Source organism: Primulina tabacum, chromosome 8 (genome assembly GCF_025594145.1).
Source record: "Primulina tabacum isolate GXHZ01 chromosome 8, ASM2559414v2, whole genome shotgun sequence".
Taxonomy (NCBI): domain Eukaryota; kingdom Viridiplantae; phylum Streptophyta; class Magnoliopsida; order Lamiales; family Gesneriaceae; genus Primulina; species Primulina tabacum.
The window spans coordinates 5,611,292-5,633,157 of record NC_134557.1 but is presented as its reverse complement, the minus strand read 5'-3'; the positions used below and the strand labels follow the sequence as shown (position 1 = coordinate 5,633,157).

At 35.3% G+C, this 21,866-nt stretch overlaps 3 protein-coding genes across 4 annotated transcripts; 2 read left to right on the top strand and 1 right to left on the bottom strand.

The window, feature by feature from the left end:
* Window positions 1-678: 678 nt before the first annotated feature.
* On the bottom strand, window positions 679-13,369 carry LOC142553297 (rhodanese-like domain-containing protein 11, chloroplastic). 2 transcript variants are annotated; one of them, XM_075663452.1, is made up of 10 exons: window positions 13,074-13,369; window positions 12,872-12,967; window positions 12,155-12,262; window positions 11,653-11,749; window positions 10,706-10,745; window positions 10,540-10,614; window positions 1,542-1,652; window positions 1,388-1,455; window positions 1,176-1,248; window positions 679-1,096 (listed from the first exon to the last, which is right to left on the bottom strand). In XM_075663452.1, exons 1-10 carry the CDS (start codon window positions 13,215-13,217, stop codon window positions 961-963), a joined length of 948 nt encoding a protein of 315 aa, XP_075519567.1. In that variant the 5' UTR covers window positions 13,218-13,369; the 3' UTR covers window positions 679-960. The 2 variants fall into 2 exon arrangements, with proteins under 2 accessions (XP_075519567.1, XP_075519568.1); XM_075663453.1 differs by having other exon boundaries at window positions 1,565-1,652; window positions 13,074-13,365.
* A 1,654-nt stretch (window positions 13,370-15,023) lies between these two features.
* Window positions 15,024-18,215, top strand: LOC142553296 (28 kDa ribonucleoprotein, chloroplastic-like). Its single transcript, XM_075663451.1, has 4 exons — window positions 15,024-15,580; window positions 15,740-15,841; window positions 17,396-17,677; window positions 17,820-18,215. The coding sequence occupies exons 1-4, from the start codon at window positions 15,167-15,169 to the stop codon at window positions 17,886-17,888; spliced, it is 867 nt and encodes a 288-aa protein (XP_075519566.1). The 5' UTR covers window positions 15,024-15,166; the 3' UTR covers window positions 17,889-18,215.
* A 1,392-nt stretch (window positions 18,216-19,607) lies between these two features.
* On the top strand, window positions 19,608-21,810 carry LOC142553293 (leucine-rich repeat receptor-like serine/threonine/tyrosine-protein kinase SOBIR1). Its single transcript, XM_075663447.1, has one exon. It carries the CDS (start codon window positions 19,706-19,708, stop codon window positions 21,602-21,604), a length of 1,899 nt encoding a protein of 632 aa, XP_075519562.1. The 5' UTR covers window positions 19,608-19,705; the 3' UTR covers window positions 21,605-21,810.
* Window positions 21,811-21,866: the final 56 nt, after the last annotated feature.

Sequence of the window (21,866 nt, the reverse complement as noted above, 5' to 3'; positions counted from 1 at the left end):
GGTTGAGTTAAGTTAATGGGCCTAGTGTCTACAAATTATAAATAAACTAAGCGTTGCGTTTTTGTATAATATTTTTTATAATTTATTTGATTTATATTTAAATGATGATCAAAATATAATTATAAGAAATAGCGAGAAATTACACTGTAATTTTGATATATAGATTAAAAAATAAAAAAATGAGGATCAAAATATAATTATAAGAAATAGCGAGAGACTACACTGTGATTTTGATATATAAATTAAAAAATAAATCGAAAAATAGAAGAATAAAAAAATAACCTCAATGAGAATTGAAGAACCTATCACCTAAACTCCAAGAAACAATGATTCTATCCGCTGAACTACATATGACTTGCACTAAAAATTTAACATTTTATTAATATAAATAATTATTAAAACAGACCACGACACAAAGTTAATTACTCTAAGGGTCTCAAACTTAATAAAATAGTATAGAAGTATAGATAAAATAGTATAGATTAACATAAAAATATATAATGCTTTAATTTTTTTTTAAAAAAGGACAAAATTAACGAACATGTTAAATTAAATCGTTAATAAAAAAAAAGGAATAATACTAATATACTTGCTGTTCTAAATTATATAATTTCAAAATAATATTATCTCATCTTTGTATTTTCAAAGTGATTTGTTTAGGTACGAAATAATGAACAATAAGTTGAAGCATATCATAGCATTTGCGCCAAAAATCAAAATCCAGTAGAGTTCCATAACAGACATAATGTTTGTAAGAACTACAGAACATGGGAACAAAAAATCAATAAAACTGAAGATGCCAAGATATGCCATTTTCGCCTACTTCTACAAGCCAACACAATTATGTCGATCCAAACGAGTTATTTTACTACACGAAATGCAAGGAATAACTACTGCACCACCTTGGTAACCTAGACATCATGGGTTGGAGCAATACCGGACTACTCTCCAAGGTACAAATCATGATCCCCTTTGCTTCCACCGCAACAAAAAAGACCTTGTGCTTTTATCTTCAGTGAGACCTGAAGTCTTGCAGATACCGACCCACTTGTTGTGCCCCAAGAAACAGTGCATCAACAGCAAAAATGAGTCCAAGCTGCAAGGAAAATGTCTTTAATTGAAAAACATTGGACCTAAGCAGTTACCAACCAGTCTTGCATGATAGAACCAATTACCAAGCGAGCAGAGAAAACCAGTCGGTAACCCAAACCTTCATTAGCCGCTGCAGCTCTTTGTTGATCCGTCCATCTAACATAGCAGAAAACAAAATGAGACTCTCTTTATGCATGTTGATTGCTACGTACAACACAAGTTACCAAAATCCTCTTGCCAGAAGGGGTAAAAATGATGATAACCCAAAACAGAAATGAAATTTCATTACACGTACCCAAGAAATTCTGAAAGGCCCCCAATTCCAGCAAATTTAAAGGGCTGGGGTCCTTCTCTTTCAAGGTCCTACAATAAACAGGAAGTCACACAATGTATGCCAAATGGAAGAAAAACGAAAAAAAAATAAAGGGAAAGATAAGAAACTAATGTACAATATGATTCCAGATGTCATCACCTCTTCTTCAGCAGCCTCCAGACCCCCTTGAACCCAAAAGATGTTTTCATAGCCAGCATTGTATAATAGCTCACAAGCCGCAAGGGATCTGCCTGATCACAAACTGGTTTAGGAAAGGACTTGGGAAAAAAACGAGTTGGTATATATCTTATTAATTCCGGAAACTTTGAAGTTCAATGAGACATTTCAATACGGTGTAGATATGATTTATTTGACATGACAAGGACACTGAGGAACTCCAATCCAAAGTAGTCCATAAGTCAAAGAATCTATACTTACGGTCAAATAATCATTATCCTTTTCTGATGTACCTTTATGTTATGAAGTAGTGTATCAAAACAAGTAAATCTTGGGACAACTTGCCAGGGTACTTCCATATAAGTGAAATAACAATAAAATTTGAATCTGGTCGTGTTCTTTCATCTACCTAGATGAGATGAGTAGGTGCGCACTGGAAATTCTTCCCGTCAATTAGCATAAATATCTTTTATTGAAAAACTAAAGATACAACATAGGAAAATAACCAAAAGTTATTTAACTATTTTAAAAAGAAACACAAGTGGAACTTGGAAGGGGTTAAATAGCATATGGGTGTTGATAAAAATGACAACCACATACCATTCATCATGTCTACCTAGAAACCAGCTCAACTCTTTACCATAATTATTGTACAACAATACAAAAATAGCATCCTCGTTGATAAGTGCAATTTATTGTACTTTTATTACTTGTTTTTAACTTGGAATTTTGTGATTTTTGAGCAGGTTTTATGTGATTTGTTGTTGTAGTTTGGAAGCTTAGAATGAGAGTTTAGAGTAGTAAAGTGTTGAATTGGAAAGTGCAAAAGATAAAAAATGGCCGAAGCTCCAGCGCACCCGCGGTCTACATTGCAGCGCACCCGCGGTTATGAAGATCAATTTCAGAAATTTCTGCCGAAAGCACACCGCACCCGCGGTAACATTTCAAGCGCACCCGCGGTCTTCGTAGTTCGAAAATGAAAGTTTCCCCGAAACAACACCGCACCCGCGGTCTGTGTTGTAGCGCACCCGCGGTCCTTCGCAAAACAGAGTCCGAAAATCTGTAACTTTGTGGACTTCGAATAAAAGTCTATGAAAATGGTGTGCTGCGTGGGGAAGCTTGTCTGGACTATAAAAAGGCATCTTTTACTTACCATCTAGGGTATTGGAGAGCTAAGGAAGGAGTGGAGGCTGCTGAAGAAAGATTGAAGATCAGGTTCATCAAGTTCTTGAGAATTCTTTTGCACAAATCCGGGGACGGAATCAGCACTTCAACATCTTGTTCTAAGTCTTCTTTCTTTTATTTTTCATTTGATATGTCTTGTTTTAAAACCATGTTTTGTTGTGTTGTTTTTATTATTATGAACTAATTTTTATTTCTAGAGGAATGATGGAACAAAACTAGAAACCATGTGTTGGGATTTATGAATTATGCTATATAAGTTTTCCTTATTGTTCATTTGTATTTTTCCAATCTTAATGCTTTCATTTTACTGGCCATATCTTGAATGATTCTTATGTTTATAATTTATCACTTGGAAAAGGAAATTTATAAACAAGAAAGGGAAAAATACATCGATGGCATTTATATAGTTCGGGGACACATATATTGCTATTGAAGCCATTAAAAGAAGTTATTGCTTATTGTGTTATTTAATTATAGATTGTTGACGGGGACGTTACAATCCTTTGTTAGATAATTAGTATCTACTTAGCACTCGGGAGAGGGAGTAGATAATTATAGAATTCTTGGCTAATGAATAAGAAGGACATTTATAATATAGCTACACAAAATAACACATGGTGGATAGTTGCGTGAAATCGGACCTCTAGATCTTTTATTCCATGGTTGTTTACTACTATTTGGTACTATAATTCAACTTATTTCCTATCTAGTTATTGGTGCAAACAAATCTGTCAATTGATTATTCTAAATAAAGTCGAGACTATTTCAATTACAAGCACTAATATAAGTTTAGAAATACATTCCTCGTGGGATCGACACTTGTACTCAAAATTACATTTTACTATAACTTGACGTCGTGCACTTGCGAGCAATCAAGAAAACACGCACCAAGTTTTTGGCGCCGTTGCCGAGGAGTGTTTATTATAAATTTATATTAGTATTGTTACCAATTAGTCTAGATTTTAATTTAGAGCTGTTTTTGTTGTTTTACATTAAACATTGATTTGTTTCTTATCTTTGTTTAACAGTGCATGCGAAGATCGCAAAATCTTGACTTGCTTATCTTTGATCCTGAGATCGAAAGAACCGTAAGAAGATTAAGAAAGGCAAGAAGAGAAGAGATTCAAGCAATGGCTGACAACAGAGATAATGAAAATCCACCCCCTGCAATACACATCAGAGATCATTTTAGGCCGGTACTGAATGCTCATTACTCGGGCATAGCACGAGGGACTATCAATGCAAACAACTTTGAGCTCAAACCCGCATTGATAAACATGGTTCAACAGAACCAGTTTGGGGGAGCCGCTACTGCAGATCCTCATCTACATCTCAGAACATTCCTTGAAATCACTGACACGGTAAAAATAAATGGTGTTTCTGATGATATAATTCGATTGCGCTTGTTTCCTTTTTCTCTTAGGGATCAAGCAAGAGGATGGCTCCAATCGCTTCCTCTGGGGAGTATCACTACATGGCAGGAATTAGCAACCAAGTTTCTTGCTAAATATTTTCCACCTGCGAAGTCTGCACAGTTGAAAATTGAGATACGTACTTTTAGGCAGATTGACTTTGAGCAATTATATGAGGCATGAGAACGGTATAAGGAGTTGTTGAGGAGGTGTCCAAACCATGGTTTTGAAGATTAGGTACAGATTGAATTGTTTTATAATGGTTTAAATGGACAAACAAGAGGCACTGTGGATGCAGCAGCTGGAGGCACGATATTTGCAAATTCACCTGATCAAGCATATGATTTGCTTGAACAGATGACCATTAACAGTTATCAGTGGCCGTCTGAGAGGTCAGGAGTAAAGAAGCAAGCTGGAATTTATGCCATAGATCCTATTACATCACTCACCGCGCAAGTTTCAGCTTTAACAACTCAAATTGCAGCTATGAATAAGGCTAGTACATCAGAGGTTGAAAATGCATCGGTTGTTACTGAAGAACCACATATTCCTGATGAGGCTCATTATATCAACAATAGGAATTTTGGTGGCTACGGAGGATATCGAGGTAACCCTCCCCCTAACACTTATCATCCTGGTTTGAGAAATCATGAGAATTTTTCATATGCTAATAATAAGAATGTGTCCTCCACCGGGGTTCAATACATCAAAGGGGAAAGGAAAACCTTCATTTGAGGATCTAGTTGGGACATTTGTTGCTGAATCTAGTAAAAGGATGGCTAGGACTGAATCTCGTCTTGATGGCATGGAAACTCACATGGGGAATATGGGTGCCACAATGAAATCATTGGAGACACAGATTGGACAATTGGCTAATGCATTGAGAGATCAAAATAAAGGTCAATTCCCAAGTAATACTGAAGTGAATCCAAAGGAGCAATGCAAAGCTGTAACTTTGAGAAGTGGAAGAGAACTAGAGGTTAAAAATTCCAAAGAGAAGGAGGAAAATGAGATGACAGTGGAAGAAGTTGAAACTGAGGGATCCAAAGCTGAGGTTGAAGTTGAACAACCTCCAGTATTTAAGCCGATTCTTCCATATCCGCAGAGGTTCAAAAAGAAGAAATTGGATGATCAATTTGCAAAATTTTTGGAGATTTTCAAGAAGATTGACATCAACATTCCATTTGCCGATGCTTTAGAGCAAATGCCAAACTATGCAAAGTTCATCAAAGATGTGATGTCAAAGAAGAGGAAGTTGCATGAGTTCGAGACAGTAAAGTTGACCGAAGAAAAATTTTCAAGAAATTGCCGAGACAAGACTGCACCTGCGATCTGTATTGGAGTGCACTCGCGCTACATTTTTCGAAGCTATACCTCACCCACGGTCCCTTGCACACCGCACCCGCGGTCTATGAATTAACATTTTGAAAAGAATTGCCGAGACCATACCGCACCCGCGGTCTTTGATCTACCGCACCCGCGGTCCTGGAATATTGAGTATCAAAAATAATTCGAAGCCATACCGCACCCGCGGTCCTTCTTGCACCGCACCCGCGGTCGATGGTTTTAAAAACTGAATCGGGCAGAATTTAGACATAAACGAAGAACACATCTCAAATTTTCCTCCTCCACTTCGAAAAACTCCACTCAAAATACATTCCACACTCACATTTTGATCTTTCAAGCACAAAAATACACTCCACACCTACATAACTTCACAAATTCCACTCAAATTTCCATCTACATTTCATACAATCAACACTAAACCTAGGGTTTCAAAGGGGCTCGAAAATTTCTTCAAGAATTGAATGGAGCTTTGATTTTGTTCTTCAAGAAACATTTCAACACACTCAAGGTGAGCAAATCCATTGTATATTTGTTGAAAATTCGAAATTTTGGTGCTCTTGGATATGGAAGATAATTAAATTTTTGTGGAGTATATTTGTGACATTGTTATTTGGATTGGTGTGTATAATTGTTGAGGTGTGGATATTGTGAGTATTAAGTTTGGGGGAGTGCAAGAATCATTAAATTTTGTGAATTGGATTGAGGAGAAGTTGGTGATTGAAAGGTGTTCGATAAAATGCCTCCAAGAAAAAAACAATCCAAGGGTGCATCATCATCTGCAAATTTTGATGCAAACAGGTTTTGGGACGAGAATGCGGAGGAAAACTATGGAAAAATTTTGAACAAGAGCATTATAAAAGAAAGGGGATTTGATCTTAGTTTCCCTCGAACTGAAATTGGATTAATGCTTACTGCTCGGCATTGGGAGGAGTTTGGCAGGCAGCCACAAGATGCTGTCATTTCGTTGGTGAGAGAATTTTATGCTAACCTCAAGGTTAGGCATGATCAATTGAAGGTGTTGGTGCGAGAAAAAATGGTAGCCTTTGATGCACATACGATCAATACGTTATATGGTATCCCTCATGTAATGCACGATGAATATGAAGAATACAGGACTGAGCATGTTGATTATAATAATATTCTTCAAACAATTTGCATAGAGAGAGCGGAGTGGAGAATGAGGGATGATGTGCATGTCAGCCTAGCCAAATCTGATCTGAAAAGAGTTGCCAAAGATTGGTATTCTTTTATTTCTGCTAGGATTAAGCCTACCGAGCATACCACCACAGTCATCAAGGAGAGGGCTATTCTTACTTTTTGCATTATGATGGGGAAGACAATTGATTTAGGTCAATTGCTTCAGAGTTCGATGCTTGATTATGCAAGAGGTAACTCTCCTAGTGGACTCCTCGACCCTTCTCTTATCACGGCATTATGCCAGAATGCGGGAGTGACTTGGGCAGTGAATGAAGAATTGTTAAAGCCGAAAAATCCCATTGTGGAAGTTCAACCACATAGGGTAGTGAGAGGTGAACAAGCGGCGGCACGTCGCGCTGAAAGGGAATTTAACAGACGAGCTGCAGAGAGACGTGCCCAGGCTCAAGCTCAAGAACCACAACCGCAACAACGAAATAGGAGAGATAGGTTGACCATTTTGGAAGAAGAAATGCGAAATCAACGCCAAAACATGGATGAGTTTCGGTTTAGGACCGATACATTTATGGGATATATGATGGATTTTACATCTGTCTTGGCTCAGAAATTTCCATCGGCTTCAACCTCTGGCAATCCATTTCCACCTCCTCCACAGTGGCCACCCATATACCACCCGCCGGAGTTCCATCCACCCCATGATGACGCAGATGATGAGGATGGCGATGACCACTGACGGTCGTTGCCCGAGGTATGTGTATTCCTCTAATTTTCATGCTTATTTACATCGAGCACGATGCACATGTTTTAGTTTGGGAGAGATGTTGTTTATTTATTTATTTTATTTTATTTTATTTTGTGTGTTTATTTATTTATTTAGTGTAATTTGAGTGTTTTAATTACTTTTGAGTTTTTTTTTGTTTGCTTGTGTGTTTGTAGTGTTTTAGTCATGAAATATTTTTTTTTTATATATGGCCAATGATGAGAAAAGAAAAATGTTGCAATAAGAAGAAAAGTCATGCATTACATTCATGTTAATCGATCAATTTGAAAAATTTAGAGAACAATCATGAGATTTGGTAAGTTTGAAACTTATAGTTTCTATACAACTCTGTGATTTTCATTTGACATCGAAATAAATTTTTGCAAACACATATATGATTGAGGCAATCTTTGACTTTATTTGGGCCTATTTATATTGTTCATAAATATTCATTTTAAGCCCTCTTGAGCTTATATGAGAAAAGAATTGTGTTTTTGAAATTTCTTGGAAGCCAAACACTTTTCTTTTGAATATATATATATTTGGTTGATGCATTGAGACAACATTTTTCACGATGATTAGATTCTACTTTGTGTTGGTGAATTGAGATTTTGTCTAGAACTATCCAAACATCACTCGAGGCGAAATACGGACAAATTATGATTTAGGAATGATTTAGGTGATTTTTGGATCGATTGAGCCGTTCAAGCCACCAAATAAAATTAATTTAGCATTTGTCACCTCTTTGAGCTTATATGAATTTGAATGGCACACGTAAATATGTGTAAAAGACCCCATTCGAATATTCTTTCAATTATCCCACATTTACCAATCTTTTGAATATCTTATACAATTATTTCCTACCTTCTCAAGGGAGTAAGAATTCAAAAGATTAAAGAAAGTGATATTCTCCTACAAAAGAAAAGAAAAGAAAAATTGATGAATGATGTGTGATTGAAGAAGTTGGAGAAAAATGGGAGAAAAAGAGATGAAATGAATAAAAAATGGAGATAAAAGAAAAAGTGGAGTTTGCAAAAGAGATAAAATTCAACTTACTCCCTTATTTGAACTCCTAATTTTTATTTGTAGCCATGAGCCAAGGCCTAACATTACAACCATTGAAAATCCTATTAACCTAGTCATAGTTGTCCAATATACTAGTGGAGAGTGACTGGGAGGATCTAGCTTATGGACAATCGATAAACACTTTCATTGAGTACGAATCTTGATCAATTTTACACACACCTCATTGCATCAAATATTTATTGGGTATTCCTTTCTTGAATAAATATTGCTTTGAACCCAATTTTTAACCGGAAAAGACCTCTTGATTTGTGTTTGTAAAAATTGAAATCGATTGAGAATGTTTTGAAACATGAGTTGAAGAGATTAGAAGTTAAGAAAATTAACCGATTGCATGATTATATCCGGATGAAAAATTGGTTGAATTGATTTGAATTGTGAATGCATGAAGAGTTAGTTAAAATATCTTGAGGCCAAGTTCTTTAAAGTATTTCATGACTTGTTTGTTTATGTTGTTTTGTTTTGCTCGGGACTAGCAAAATCTTAAGTTTGGGGGAGTTTGATAAGTGCAATTTATTGTACTTTGATTACTTGTTTTTAACTTGGAATTTTGTGATTTTTGAGTAGGTTTTATGTGATTTGTTGTTGTTTTTGTTGTTGTAGTTTGGAAGCTTAGAATGAGAGTTTGGAGTGGTAAAGTGTTGAATTGGAAAGTGCAAAAGATAAAAAATGGCCGAAGCTCCAGCGCACCCGCGGTCTACATTGCAGCGCACCCGCGGTTATGAAGATCAATTTCAGAAATTTCTGCCGAAAGCACACCGCACCCGCGGTCTGTGTTGTAGCGCACTCGCGGTCCTTCGCAAAACAGAGTCCGAAAAATCTGTAACTTTGTGGACTTCGAATAAAAGTCTATGAAAATGGTGTGCTGCTTGGGGAAGCTTGTCTTGACTATAAAAAGGCATCTTTTACTTACCATCTAGGGTATTGGAGAGCTAAGGAAGGAGTGGAGGCTGCTGAAGAAAGATTGAAGATCAAGTTCATCAAGTTCTTGAGAATTCTTTTGCACAAATCCGGGGACGGAATCAGCACTTCAACATCTTGTTCTAAGTCTTCTTTCTTTTATTTTTCATTTGATATGTCTTGTTTTAAAACCATGTTTTGTTGTGTTGTTTTTATTATTATGAACTAATTTTTATTTCTAGAGGAATGATGGAACAAAACTAGAAACCATGTGTTGGGGATTTATGAATTATGCTATATAAGTTTTCCTTATTGTTCATTTGTATTTTTCCAATCTTAATGTTTTCATTTGTTAGATAATTAGTATCTACTTAGCACTCGGGAGAGGGAGTAGATAATTATAGAATTCTTGGCTAATGAATAAGAAGGACATTTATAATATAGCTACACAAAATAACACATGGTGGATAGTTGCGTGAAATCGGACCTCTAGATCTTTTATTCCATGGTTGTTTGCTACTATTTGGTACTATAATTAAACTTATTTCCAATCTAGTTATTGGTGCAAACAAATCTGTCAATTGATTATTCTAAATAAAGTCGAGACTATTTCAATTACAAGCATTAATATAAGTTTAGAAATACATTCCTCGTGGGATCGACACTTGTACTCAAAATTACATTTTACTATAACTTGGCGTCGTGCACTTGCGAGCAATCAAGAAAACACGCACCACTCGTACTCAAAAAATGCACATTTATATATTTAATGAGCTCCAAGCTTATAACATAAACATATGATCGAACATATTGCTTGATGTATATAGATAGAGTAGTAATATGAAAGCAGAAATAGGTAATCTTATTAAAACGATTCAAAAAATTGTGTTTCATTGCATCCACATAATTAAAAGTTCTATCTGAACAATATCTAGTCTCTCACAACAAATTACAACATCTACTAAGCATGAAAATGTGATGAGTAAGGTATGTGATGAATCAAACTCATGCCATCTTATTAATCCAGCTTCATGAAAAACAATGAATACACTATTGATTCCAGCGTGAATCAATAGTTCATGTGTGAACTTCCATTGATAAAAAAAATACCTCACCTCATCCCCTTTTGGCAAGCCACGATAAGATCAGTGTCTTTTGAAAATTTATCTGCAACTTTTGATACGAACTCTCTGTTAAGAAAAGAACACATACGAAACTTTCATAGGTAACATAAAACACAGAAAAATGCTAATCAGAAAAAGAAGCTGGTCTGTAGCATACTTGTTATTAGATAATATAGGAATGCCACTCCACCATCCACCTGAAAAGTACACTCTACATGATCAGAAAAAACTTCAAAGACCTTTCACATGAATGAAAGGCACCATGTTTTCCTTTCCAAGCACAATTACAAGAAAGTATCATTTGGTAAGTGCACAGTGCACGTCGAACTCCGCATTTAGAAGACTCCCTCTGTTTCAATCTGAAAGCTTGCCTTTTCTTTTTCGGACATGCCTACATGACACTCCATCCCCATACATAACATACCATCTACCATAAACTGAAGTGAAGGTGCGCAGGACTAACTCACAACAACTACATTTTTAGGGTAAAAGGTCAACACATCCAAAGCTTTCACTTTTTAAGCTAGCACCTAAAATTTTTGCCCATTCAGAGAACATAATTCAAAATGACACAAAGGGAATGTTAATTATACCGGTAGTTGCCTTCAAGGTGTAATAACTAATGCAAGCAAATGTGTAAAAAATTGATTGCTCTAACAATATCCTATCATTAAACCAAACCCAAAAGATGGTGCTGTCTAGCATAGTATGGATGCATTATGTGCTATCAGATCATAATAATTACTTCATCATCACAAGTTACCTTTTCGAGGAGATGATTTTTTGCATGTCTCTATTATCGTTTAAAATCAAATTACCCTACGTAATTAAAAGAAAAATGCAAGTGATAGGTGATATAAGTAATTAAAAGTAGGATTCAAGTAAAAAATTCAATTATGGTCATCCAGAAAAGGAAATAATAAAAACAAAAAAATGCTCGAATGAGAACAATTGTACACTAGCACCTAGTGAATCTTAGGTAGACCTTTGATAACTTAAGAAAATAACTTCCACAGAATATGCCAATAAAATAATTTGTTGCATCAATTAAAAACAAAGATTGTCGGTCCTTCAGAGAATCCAGTAAAATAATTGTTACATTACCCATCATAAATCCGGTAATCTTCCTTGAGAGAGTACCAACATTAAATTGATCATCGGTATCAAAAATTGGAATCCATGTAGAGCCTTTGACCCACGCCTTCAGAAAAGGGAGTACAAAACGCTAATAAATTGTACACAATAATATCGGGAAAAAAAAAGATATAAAAAACATTGTCTAAAGATCTAGTTTGTTGTGAAGAAATCATCGTCCTTGTCAATTTCAATAGTAGAAGAAACTGCTTTTAGAAAGCAGTATCCATGACATTCGTCAAATCGTCACCAAATGATTAACACAATCATGCTTGCAGCAGATGTACAAAACAGAGCTTCCAAATTCTGAACTAATGAAATACAGAGCTAAAATGAAATACTGTTTGAAAAAATGAAAGCCATCAACATGGTGTATAAAGACAGCAAAAATCAGTTTTTACTCTCGTATGCCATAAAGAAACAATGAAACCAAAAAAAGTTAACTTGGTGGCATGAACAAAATCGTATTCACCTTTTTACGCTCGAAAGAGGGCCGAACGTCAAGTAAAGCTTTGTTTGACAGTTTAACAGCATAGCCAGCCTCCCTTGGACTAAGAACATTGACCTTCCCATCCCTGACCTATAATAAATTATTAATATGTCATATACTAAAGCATTGTTCATACTGCATTGATCAAAGAATATTCTCGAGCAATCTACAGAACATGGGGCCTGATGGTCATTCTGAATAATTGCAAGTCTTCCGTCATATATTGTCTTGAAAATAAGAATAATTTTCCTCGTGACCCCATACATCGTAAAACCACACATATAAGTTCCATCAAAACGTCTAATGTCTTTCGTCACAAAACAATCATTCTAGATCAAAGTTTCAATTTTACTCTGGCAATTAACATGCAAGTAAAAAATGACACATACAAAAAATATACAATATTGAAGAAAATGTGAGAAAATTCTGAACTTTTCCACATAATCTACAAGAATGAATTCATAGATCGTTGACATACCATCTTTACCACTGAAATACATCTATTCTCGAGAATCTTATTGACAATGTGAACAGAGACATAATCTGACTTCTGCCTTTAATTAACAAGACACATTAGCATATATTTACACATTCCAGTTAAAAATTGTATGCGAAAGACAATTTAGCTTTCCCATTTCTAAACTTCTTAAAATAGCAAGGTTGAATTATCAGGAAAACGCGGAAAAAATAAAAGATTACCAGAGCCTCCCATCTCTTTCTCGCTGCAGCCATATCCCTCATTTGCTTCACCTCGTACTCTTCTTCAACAACTTGCATTCTTATACCACCTTTAAACTAAATAAACCCAAGAAAAGGAACAGGGCAGAGAAGAAAACACAACCCATTTCAGAAAACACATAAATCATGGAAAAAAAATCACGTAAAGCATATTTGCGCTTACAATATGTCGAATTTTGCGTCTGGAAACAGATGGGCTGGCAGCACTTGACATTAGAGCTGAGTCGGAAAGATTATTCCATCGATTAGGTATCTGAGGAATGCTGAAGGCATTTATGGGTCGGAGTAGTAGACTCGAAGTCGCCATCTTGTAGATATGATGTGATTACAGTGCCCAAGATTTGAATTTGTGGATATTTTTATCCTATCCTGAAACAACGCCAGAGAATGGATAAATCAGCTGAAAGTTGAAAGTATATTCGATTCCAAAAAAGGAATTTCGGTGATGTATGATTCACTACTTCACTGTAAATTATTAAACAAATTTCAATTTTTATATGATTTAAATACTAATTAAGGAGATGCTAATTCACTGTATACTTCGAAGTGTCATATTGAGCTATGGTTGATTCGCTCCGCCGCACAATTTAAGTGAGTTTCGATGAAAATTTTGTGAAGTTAGACGGGCTTGAGCTGGCCCGCAGGCCTAGAAAAAAATATAAAAATTAATTTTTTTATATCATGAATTTATAGTAATATACTAATATATGTATTTTTTTAATAAAAGTTGTGAATAAAATAATTATTTTATATTATGGATTTATGGTGATATATATATTTTTAATTAAAGTTGTGATTTTTTTTTTGTATTAATTATTTTGTATAAAATTTAGATGGGTGAAATCAATAATTAAAATGTTATTTATATTTTGTATAAATATTTATTTATTTATGAAATAAAAAGTTTAATTAATTATAATTTTTTTTTTGAGTCGGTCCACTCTTGCACCAAATGACGGGTTTTTGAATGGTCGGCCCACCCTGAGTTGGCCAATAATTTTGATATGTAAAACCAAAAATACTCCTCAAACTTACAAAAAAGAGAAAATAAATAGAATTGGTTATGTGGTAAATTTGACCAGCAAGAATTTCTCTAGGTTTGTTTCTTGGGATATAATGAGATATAGTATATTGGTAAAAATTTGTGTGAGACTGTCTTACAGGTTGTATTTGTAAAACGGGTCTCTTATTTGGATTATCCATGAAAAAGTATTACTTTTTATGCTAAGAGTTGAATATCGATAGGGTTGATTCGTCTCACAAATAAAGATTTATGAGACCGTCTCACAAGAGACCTACTCCAGTATATTTATGTTAAATATATATTTATTATTATTATTTTAATGAAAAAATATATCATCATTTTAGATAAACCAAAATATACATAATAATTTTTTGATGAAATAATTTTTAGTGTATTACACAATATAGAAATTTATTTAATAATATTATAAATTGCTACATAATTTATTTAAATTGTAAATAATATCGCACAAATAATAATATTATAAATTGCTACAAAATTTATTAAAATTGTAAAGAATATCGCACAAATAATTTGGTAAAAATTTGTGTCGGACGGTCTCACGGTCGTATTTGTGAGACATATCTCTTATTTGGATTATCCATGAAAAAATATTATTTTTTATGTTAAAAGTATTACTTTTTTTGTGAATATCGGTAGAGTTGACCCGGCTCACAGTTAAAGGGTTCGGTCGACCCTACCCCTGCGGGCACTGCCTGCAGGGGTCGATCCAACGGCTCGGATTTTTTCGAGCCAATTTTTTTTTTTTTTTTTACATGGAGGTGGGCCCGGATCACTCATTTGGAGTGATCCGGGCCGTTCATTGCCCGTGCAGGCACTGCCTGCACGGGTAGGATGAAACAAACCCAGTTAAAGATTCGTGACACCGTCTCACAAGATATCTAATTAAAATTAAAATCTATCAATTAGATTAAACACTTTGATGGTTAAATTAAATAATGGTGTTTAAAATACAAATAATGTATATTGAAAATTAATAAATTTAACAATCACTCCCACAAAAAAATTGCTTTAAAACATAAATAAATAAATTATATAGATTTATTTTTAAGTATTGTGATTAACAAATTTTATATATCCTTCCGCCGGCCATGGATCTTGCCGCCACTGCTCAGTGCCCCCTCGTCTCTTCTGTACCAACCCCCTCCGCCGTTTACACATACTGAAAAACTTTGTCTTCCGCAGCTAAAGCTATACTCAAGCCTTTGTCAATGGCTACAAACGGCTGTTTAATTTCAAGTCCAGCGGACTTCACCTCAAAAAAAGCTTCGGATTCACGTTTTTCTCTTACACCGACTTTGAAACCCATAAAGCTTCGATTATCTTGCTCGTATTTTTCGTCTATTTCAAGCCCTTTAAAGGCCTCTTTCAATAGGAAAGAACCTATTTTGAAAGTTTATGTGATTACTGCTCAGCAAGAAGAGAACAACCCGGTGTTTCTAGAAGAAGAGGGACAAGGATTTAAGGAGGATTCTAACTGGGAAGCACCTGCGAATGAAGAGAGTTATGGGTCCGTGCAGTTATCCGAGGAGGCTAAAGTGTACGTGGGGAATTTTCCGTATGATGTGGATGGTGAAAAATTGGCTCAACTTTTTGGTCAGGCTGGTGTTGTTGAGATTGCTGAGGTAATTCGATGATTTCTCAGCATCAAAATTTTGATCTTTGCGTGATTTTGGGCGCAATGGCTGATGATCTTTTATGGGTTTTGAGTTTTAAATGTTTATATAATTTTGTATGATAAAATGATTGGATATCTTATGGGTTAATGAATTATCGACTTTCAGGTTATATATAATAGGGAAACTGACCAGAGTAGAGGTTTTGGGTTTGTTACAATGAGTACCGTGAAAGAAGCTGAGAAGGCTGTGGAAATGTTCCATCGTTATGTAAGTTTTCTGAATGTCCCTGTATGCGATGATTAAATATAATAGGTGGTTTAATTTTCGAATGGATGAGTGTAATTGTCTTTTTTAAGATCTTGTTCACCATATGAGGGTTCATAGGTTTCTATATCTGCTCTGGCGTGCTTGGAATAGTTTTCAATAGAAACTGCTTAAGAAGAATTAACTCCTGCAATGTGTCCTTAATGGGGCAGGTATAATCCAATCATGGTCCAGCATTTCGATTTTAATATCCTTCTCGCTAGTAGAGATCATCTAGTGTTTTAGATTGTAGTGTCAAAAATGGCAGACAGAGATGGTGATGATTGGTTATATAATATTTGGCTGACGAATTGAGACGCTATTTCCATTTGACTCGTTTCACATCAAATGGTGGTAAACAACCACCCACGCACAGTTGGAGCTCCACACTGTCAATCTAGGTGGATAACTTTCTCTTGAATGCTTCATGGCAAATAATTTAACAACATTTCACCTGACTATGTATACTATCCATTAAGATTTCATAATTTTTTTAATGCTCGTAATCTGTTAACATTTGACATATCTTCCTGTTTAAAACGTTTTTCTCAAGATGTTCAGCAAGGCGTGAGAGCTGATGAGTATCTTGCATCATGTTTATACTTGACATCTGTGGCTTGTGTTAGAATTTAGTGGTGTTTATTTATATCGAAAGAGAAGAAACAGAAATAATTGTGTATTATTGATGTATAAATAATGAAATACCAACCTCTGTATTGGCTGAGATACTGAATTCTAAACGGATATAAATCAAACTAAAATATAATGTAGTTGGTAGAATCTTGATGCAGTATTGATGTTTTACCTCTTTACAATTGTTGCGAGCTATTTGATTTAATTTTCCCTATGTTCTAATCATCTACTGTATCATTCAATGTTCTCATTGATGTGGCCGGCCATTGCCTTTTAGTGGCGTCACTTGTAGTGATTGCCAGCAATGTTGTCAACTTTTTAAAGCAATAATAGTTTTAGAATCAATATTTGTAGCGGCAAATGCTGCATTATTTGAGTAGTGGAGACATGTCATTTTTCATCGTATATATCCTGCATGATTTAGGAAATTGTTCTAAATACCAGTAGTCATCCATATATTGATCCTCTGTTTTCGGCTTAATCTGTATAAATCACAGTTAGTAGAAAGGTTAGCGCTCTGAGATGCACTTAAATCATGGGGCCCAAAGTCACGTTGCCAATTGAAATTAAGTGAAGCAAACTAATAAATAATATTTTGAATTTAAATATGACTAGAAAAGCATGTAATTTAGTATTTAATCTTGATTACTTATCATTGAACAACAATAAAGTAAACATTCATTAGTGTACAAGCAAATGTGAACAATTACATTGTACTTGATTTCAAAATACACAATTTTCTTTCAAGGCACGCTTCATGGCCTAGGCTTGCACCTTTACTTGCCACTAAGTGCACTTACTGCTCCTTGAACTTTTGGAAAACCACATATGAAATTTTAGTTTTATTTTCTCTTTTTGTTGTTGATCTTTCCCTCATCTCAACAGGATTTTAATGGCAGACTCTTAAGTGTTAGCAAAGCTACTCCGATAGGATCACACCCTGAACGTAGCCCTCGACGATTTGAAGACAATTACAAAATATATGTGGGCAACTTGCCTTGGAGCGTGGATGACTCACGTCTCAAACAGGTTTTCATTGAGCATGGCAAAGTGATAAACGCTCGAGTAGTGTGTGACAGGGAAACTGGAAGATCCCGTGGTTTTGGCTTTGTAACTATGTTGAGTGAATCTGAAATGAATGATGCCATTGCCAACCTTGATGGACGGGTAACCCCTTTTCTAACTTTTTTCCAGTTGAAATGCACACTCACTTCTGAAAAATCAATAGACCCTTTTTTGCTCACTCGTTTTTTTTATTGCAAGTAGCTGTAAGCTTGTTAATATCACCGTCGATGCTGTGTTACTGCAGAGTTTGGATGGGAGGGCAATTAAAGTGAATGTAGCTGACGAAAGACCAAGGCGTAGCAGCAGTTTCTGATTTGATCAAGACATGCACAAGTCGCGTGTTTCATGATTATTTTTGGTAAGAAATTTGCTTCCGTTATTTCCGACGAAATTTTGCTTGTGTGTGTGTCGTCAAAAGCTTGTTGTTATACTGTGTTTTTCTTTGGAGGAATGTTTTCGGAGTTTACTAGGTTTTTTACTTCTGATATAGTCTGCCTCCTAGAGATGTTATTTCTCGAGTAACAACCCAATATAGCATTATAGCTACAGGTCGGTTCGGGCACTTATCTAGCCAGCTTACGGTGATAAATAAATTAAAAAATATTCTAATCAATTATTTATTTATTTTTTTGGTTTACAGAAATTTTGTTTAGCTTAATTAATTCGTCATTATTTTCTGTATAACAAACTGCAAACTTGGCATCTTCGATAAACAAATCCTTAGTTATGTTATTTTAATGTACTTCTTGTTTTATATAATTTCGAGAAGCAAATTAAAAATAAATTTAATAAAAGAAGATGGTTAAATAATTAAATGTATAGATTATAGTCCTGTGAGGCACAACGTGGTCCATTTAGATAATCCGCTGAACAAAGGATGTGATTTTTTTATTTTTTATTTTGAAAAGTAGCAGACTAACGCAGGTTTTAAATTAAACATTAAAAAAATTATTACTTTTTCGTTTAGATTCATAAATTTCAAATATATTTTGTAGTTTTTTATATAAGATAATAAATTTCAATTCGTATCATAAAATTTATATAATATTTTATGTTAATTGTGATTTACAACGAAGGTTTTTGAAATTTATTTTATTTTATGTAACTGAAATTTAAATAAGTCATATATAAATTTAATATCTGACATTTATTTTTTATTATAAATCTATAGTGGAAATCCATGAATCATATGTAACTTAATATTTTCTCACCAGACAATTTGGCCAAGTATAATAAATAAGAAATTGCTATTAAATATATTATTAAGTTTAAACAAAAAAATTGTTTTAAAAATATAACATAATATTGTGGACCGAATTAATTAACAAATGTATAAATTAAAACAAAATTAAGTAATACATGTACATCACAAACCGTGATTACTCCTCAGATATTTCGAAACCAAAAGGAACATAAATTAAATATGAAATAAAAAATTGATACTGTCTTATATACATGAAAGTGAAATGATATTTAAACTAAAATATTCCGATATATAATATTAAATTACCCATTACATGAGATTTCACGATATATTAAATTGAGACTGATGTTACGTGAACGATTAAATTTATACTAAATTTTTACAATAGAAGAAATTCAATACAAAAATTATATTTATCAAAATCTTACAATATAATAGTAAAATTTCAAGATATAATGATGAGTAGATCAATTGTGAGACAATCTCACGAATCTTTATCTGTGAGACGTGGTCAACTCTACCCATATTCACAATAAAAAGTAATACTCTTAGTATAATAAGTAATATTTTTTCATGGATGACCCAAATAAAATATTCGTCTCACAAAATATTATATGTGAAATCGTTTCATACAAGTTTTTGTCTATAATGATTATATAATGATATATTTTATTGTATATTTAGAATTATTTTTAAATTAAATCTAACCAGCAATATCCAGGGTCAGAAAAGGAAATTCAAAGGTCTACGGGCGACCAGGAAATTTGGAGTTTGGAAGTGGACCCCACAACGCACATGTGTTTCCACCAAAGACTTGTCTGTTTTCCAAGTCCACGCTTGTGTGCCATTAATAAACACCACAAATCTAAGGCAGTTAGGGCCTCCTCCACCACTCTGCTCTTCCCCGCCGGTGGCCTCCGCCGTAAATGAAAATGGCTTTAGCTCGTATCCGTTTCAGCTTCTCGATCCTATATTTCTTCATGATTGTTCTCCTTGTTCAGTCAAGATTGAATCTTCACCCTCCTGATCATGCTGCTGTCCTGCTTATCCGCAGAGATTTCGGCATCCGGACTGCTGCGGAGAGGAATCCGTGTGATTCCGCCGGGATATTATGCGAAAGAAGAATCTTCAACAATTCATATGTGCTCAGAATCACTAGTCTTGTCTTTGAATCCCAACAGCTGAAAGGGATAGTCTCTCCTTCAGTAGGGCAGCTCTCTGAGCTGAAAGAGCTTTCCTTAAAAGACAACCACTTTTTTGGCCAAATCCCATTTCAAATTACTGAATGCCAAAAACTTGAAGTCCTAAATATCGCCCAAAATGGGTTTTCCGGCGAAATCCCGCATGGATTATCATCATTGGTCCGCCTCCGGGTCCTCGACTTGTCATCAAACAAGTTCACCGGCAATCTGAAATTCTTGAAGCACTTTCCTAACATGGAAAAGCTCAATCTTGCTGATAATATGTTCGCTGGGAAAATACCTGTTTCTTTGAGATCCTTTCGGAATCTCCGATTCGTTAACTTCTCTGGGAACAGTTTACTCGAGGTTCCATTGCCATTGATGAATCAAGTGGAGGATTTCTCCACAGAATTTACTGAAGAGAGAATCTCGATGCCCAAACGTTACATGTTTGCAGAAAAATCTGATCAAACAAACTCAGCCATGGGACCTTCTTCGAGTCAAGCATCTGCCCTATCTCCCAGGGCAGCAGTGGCACCTCACAAGGACAAGGAAAACAGAAGGAAGATAGTGGGCTGGATTCTTGGATTCCTGGCTGGAACTTTAGTTGGAAGCTTTTCTGGATTGGTGTTCTCTTTGCTTTATAAGCTGATCATGTTCTTGATAAAAGGGCGTGGAAAGGACACAAGCTTAAAAATCTTCAGCCCCATGATCAAGAATCCTGAGGACCTAGCTTTCCTGCAAAAAGAAGATGGATTAGCCTCACTCGAAATCATAGGAAGAGGTGGATGTGGTGAAGTGTACAAAGCTGTTCTACCTGGAAGTGATGGAAAAGAAATCGCCATTAAAAAGGTATCCCACAACCCCACAGACTCGGAGGAACTCACAGACGAAGACAGCAAGCTTTTGGACAAAAAAATGCGTCAAATCCGGTCAGAAATTCAAACTGTTGGCCAAATCAGGCACAAGAATTTGCTCCCCCTCTTAGCCTACATGCCACGGCCCAATTGCCATTTTCTCGTGTATGAGTACATGAAAAATGGAAGCATACAAGACTATATCCAAGACGTGTCTCAAGGAAAGAGAAAATTAGATTGGCCGGCCAGATTCAAGATTGCATTAGGTATCGTTTCAGGCCTAGAGTACCTCCACATGAACCACACTTCTCGGATAATTCACAGGGATTTGAAACCCGCAAATGTCCTCCTGGACGACGAAATGGAAGCCCGGATCTCAGATTTCGGCCTTGCAAAAGCAGTACCCGATTATAATACTCATGTCACGACTTCGAACGTGGCCGGAACCGCTGGTTACATCGCCCCGGAGTATCACCAGACGTTCAAGTTCACGGATAAATGTGATATCTACAGCTTCGGGGTTCTGCTCGGTGGGCTGGTGACTGGAAAATTGCCATCCGATGAGTTTTTCCAGCACACCGAGGAGCTTGGTTTGGTGAAATGGATGAGAACCGTGATGACTTCTGAAGACCCAAAGAGGGCGATTGATCCAAATCTTATGGGGAATGGCTATGAGGAGCAGATGCTGTTGGTTCTGAAAGTCGCTTGCTTTTGCACACTTGATAATCCCAAAGAAAGGCCTAATAGCAAGGATGCCAGATGCATGTTATCTCAGATCAAGCATTGATTTTGCAAGAAATAACAATTAGTGGGGATTTTCTGTAAATCGATGAACGATGAATGGCTTGTACCTTTATCGAGTGCATTTGCAAAAATTTTTTGTTATAATTTACAGAGCGATTAGCTTTGTTTCCCAAAATCCTATAGATTGTAAAATATCAATGTGATTTTCAAGGTTGTGCTTATGAAAGCTCACTTCAGTTTCCCTACAAAGTGGCTCTTCATTTATTATAAGAAAATGTCCAAAGGCTTTTGTATATGAAATATAA

Bases quoted from the DNA above. Each gene is read 5' to 3' on its own strand.
- LOC142553293 (XM_075663447.1), top strand. From the start codon at position 19,706: ATGAAAATGGCTTTAGCTCGTATCCGTTTCAGCTTCTCGATCCTATAT.
- LOC142553297 (XM_075663452.1), bottom strand. From the start codon at position 13,217: ATGGCGACTTCGAGTCTACTACTCCGACCCATAAATGCCTTCAGCATT. The intron at 10,746-11,652 runs GTAATGTAACAA...TGTACTTTTCAG, and splicing joins GATTACCGGATTTATGATGG to GTGGATGGTGGAGTGGCATT. The intron at 1,653-10,539 runs GTGAGGTATTTT...GTGATCAGGCAG, and splicing joins GCTTGCCAAAAGGGGATGAG to ATCCCTTGCGGCTTGTGAGC.
- LOC142553296 (XM_075663451.1), top strand. From the start codon at position 15,167: ATGGCTACAAACGGCTGTTTAATTTCAAGTCCAGCGGACTTCACCTCA. The intron at 15,581-15,739 runs GTAATTCGATGA...ATCGACTTTCAG, and splicing joins GTGTTGTTGAGATTGCTGAG to GTTATATATAATAGGGAAAC. The intron at 17,678-17,819 runs GTAACCCCTTTT...GTGTTACTGCAG, and splicing joins TTGCCAACCTTGATGGACGG to AGTTTGGATGGGAGGGCAAT.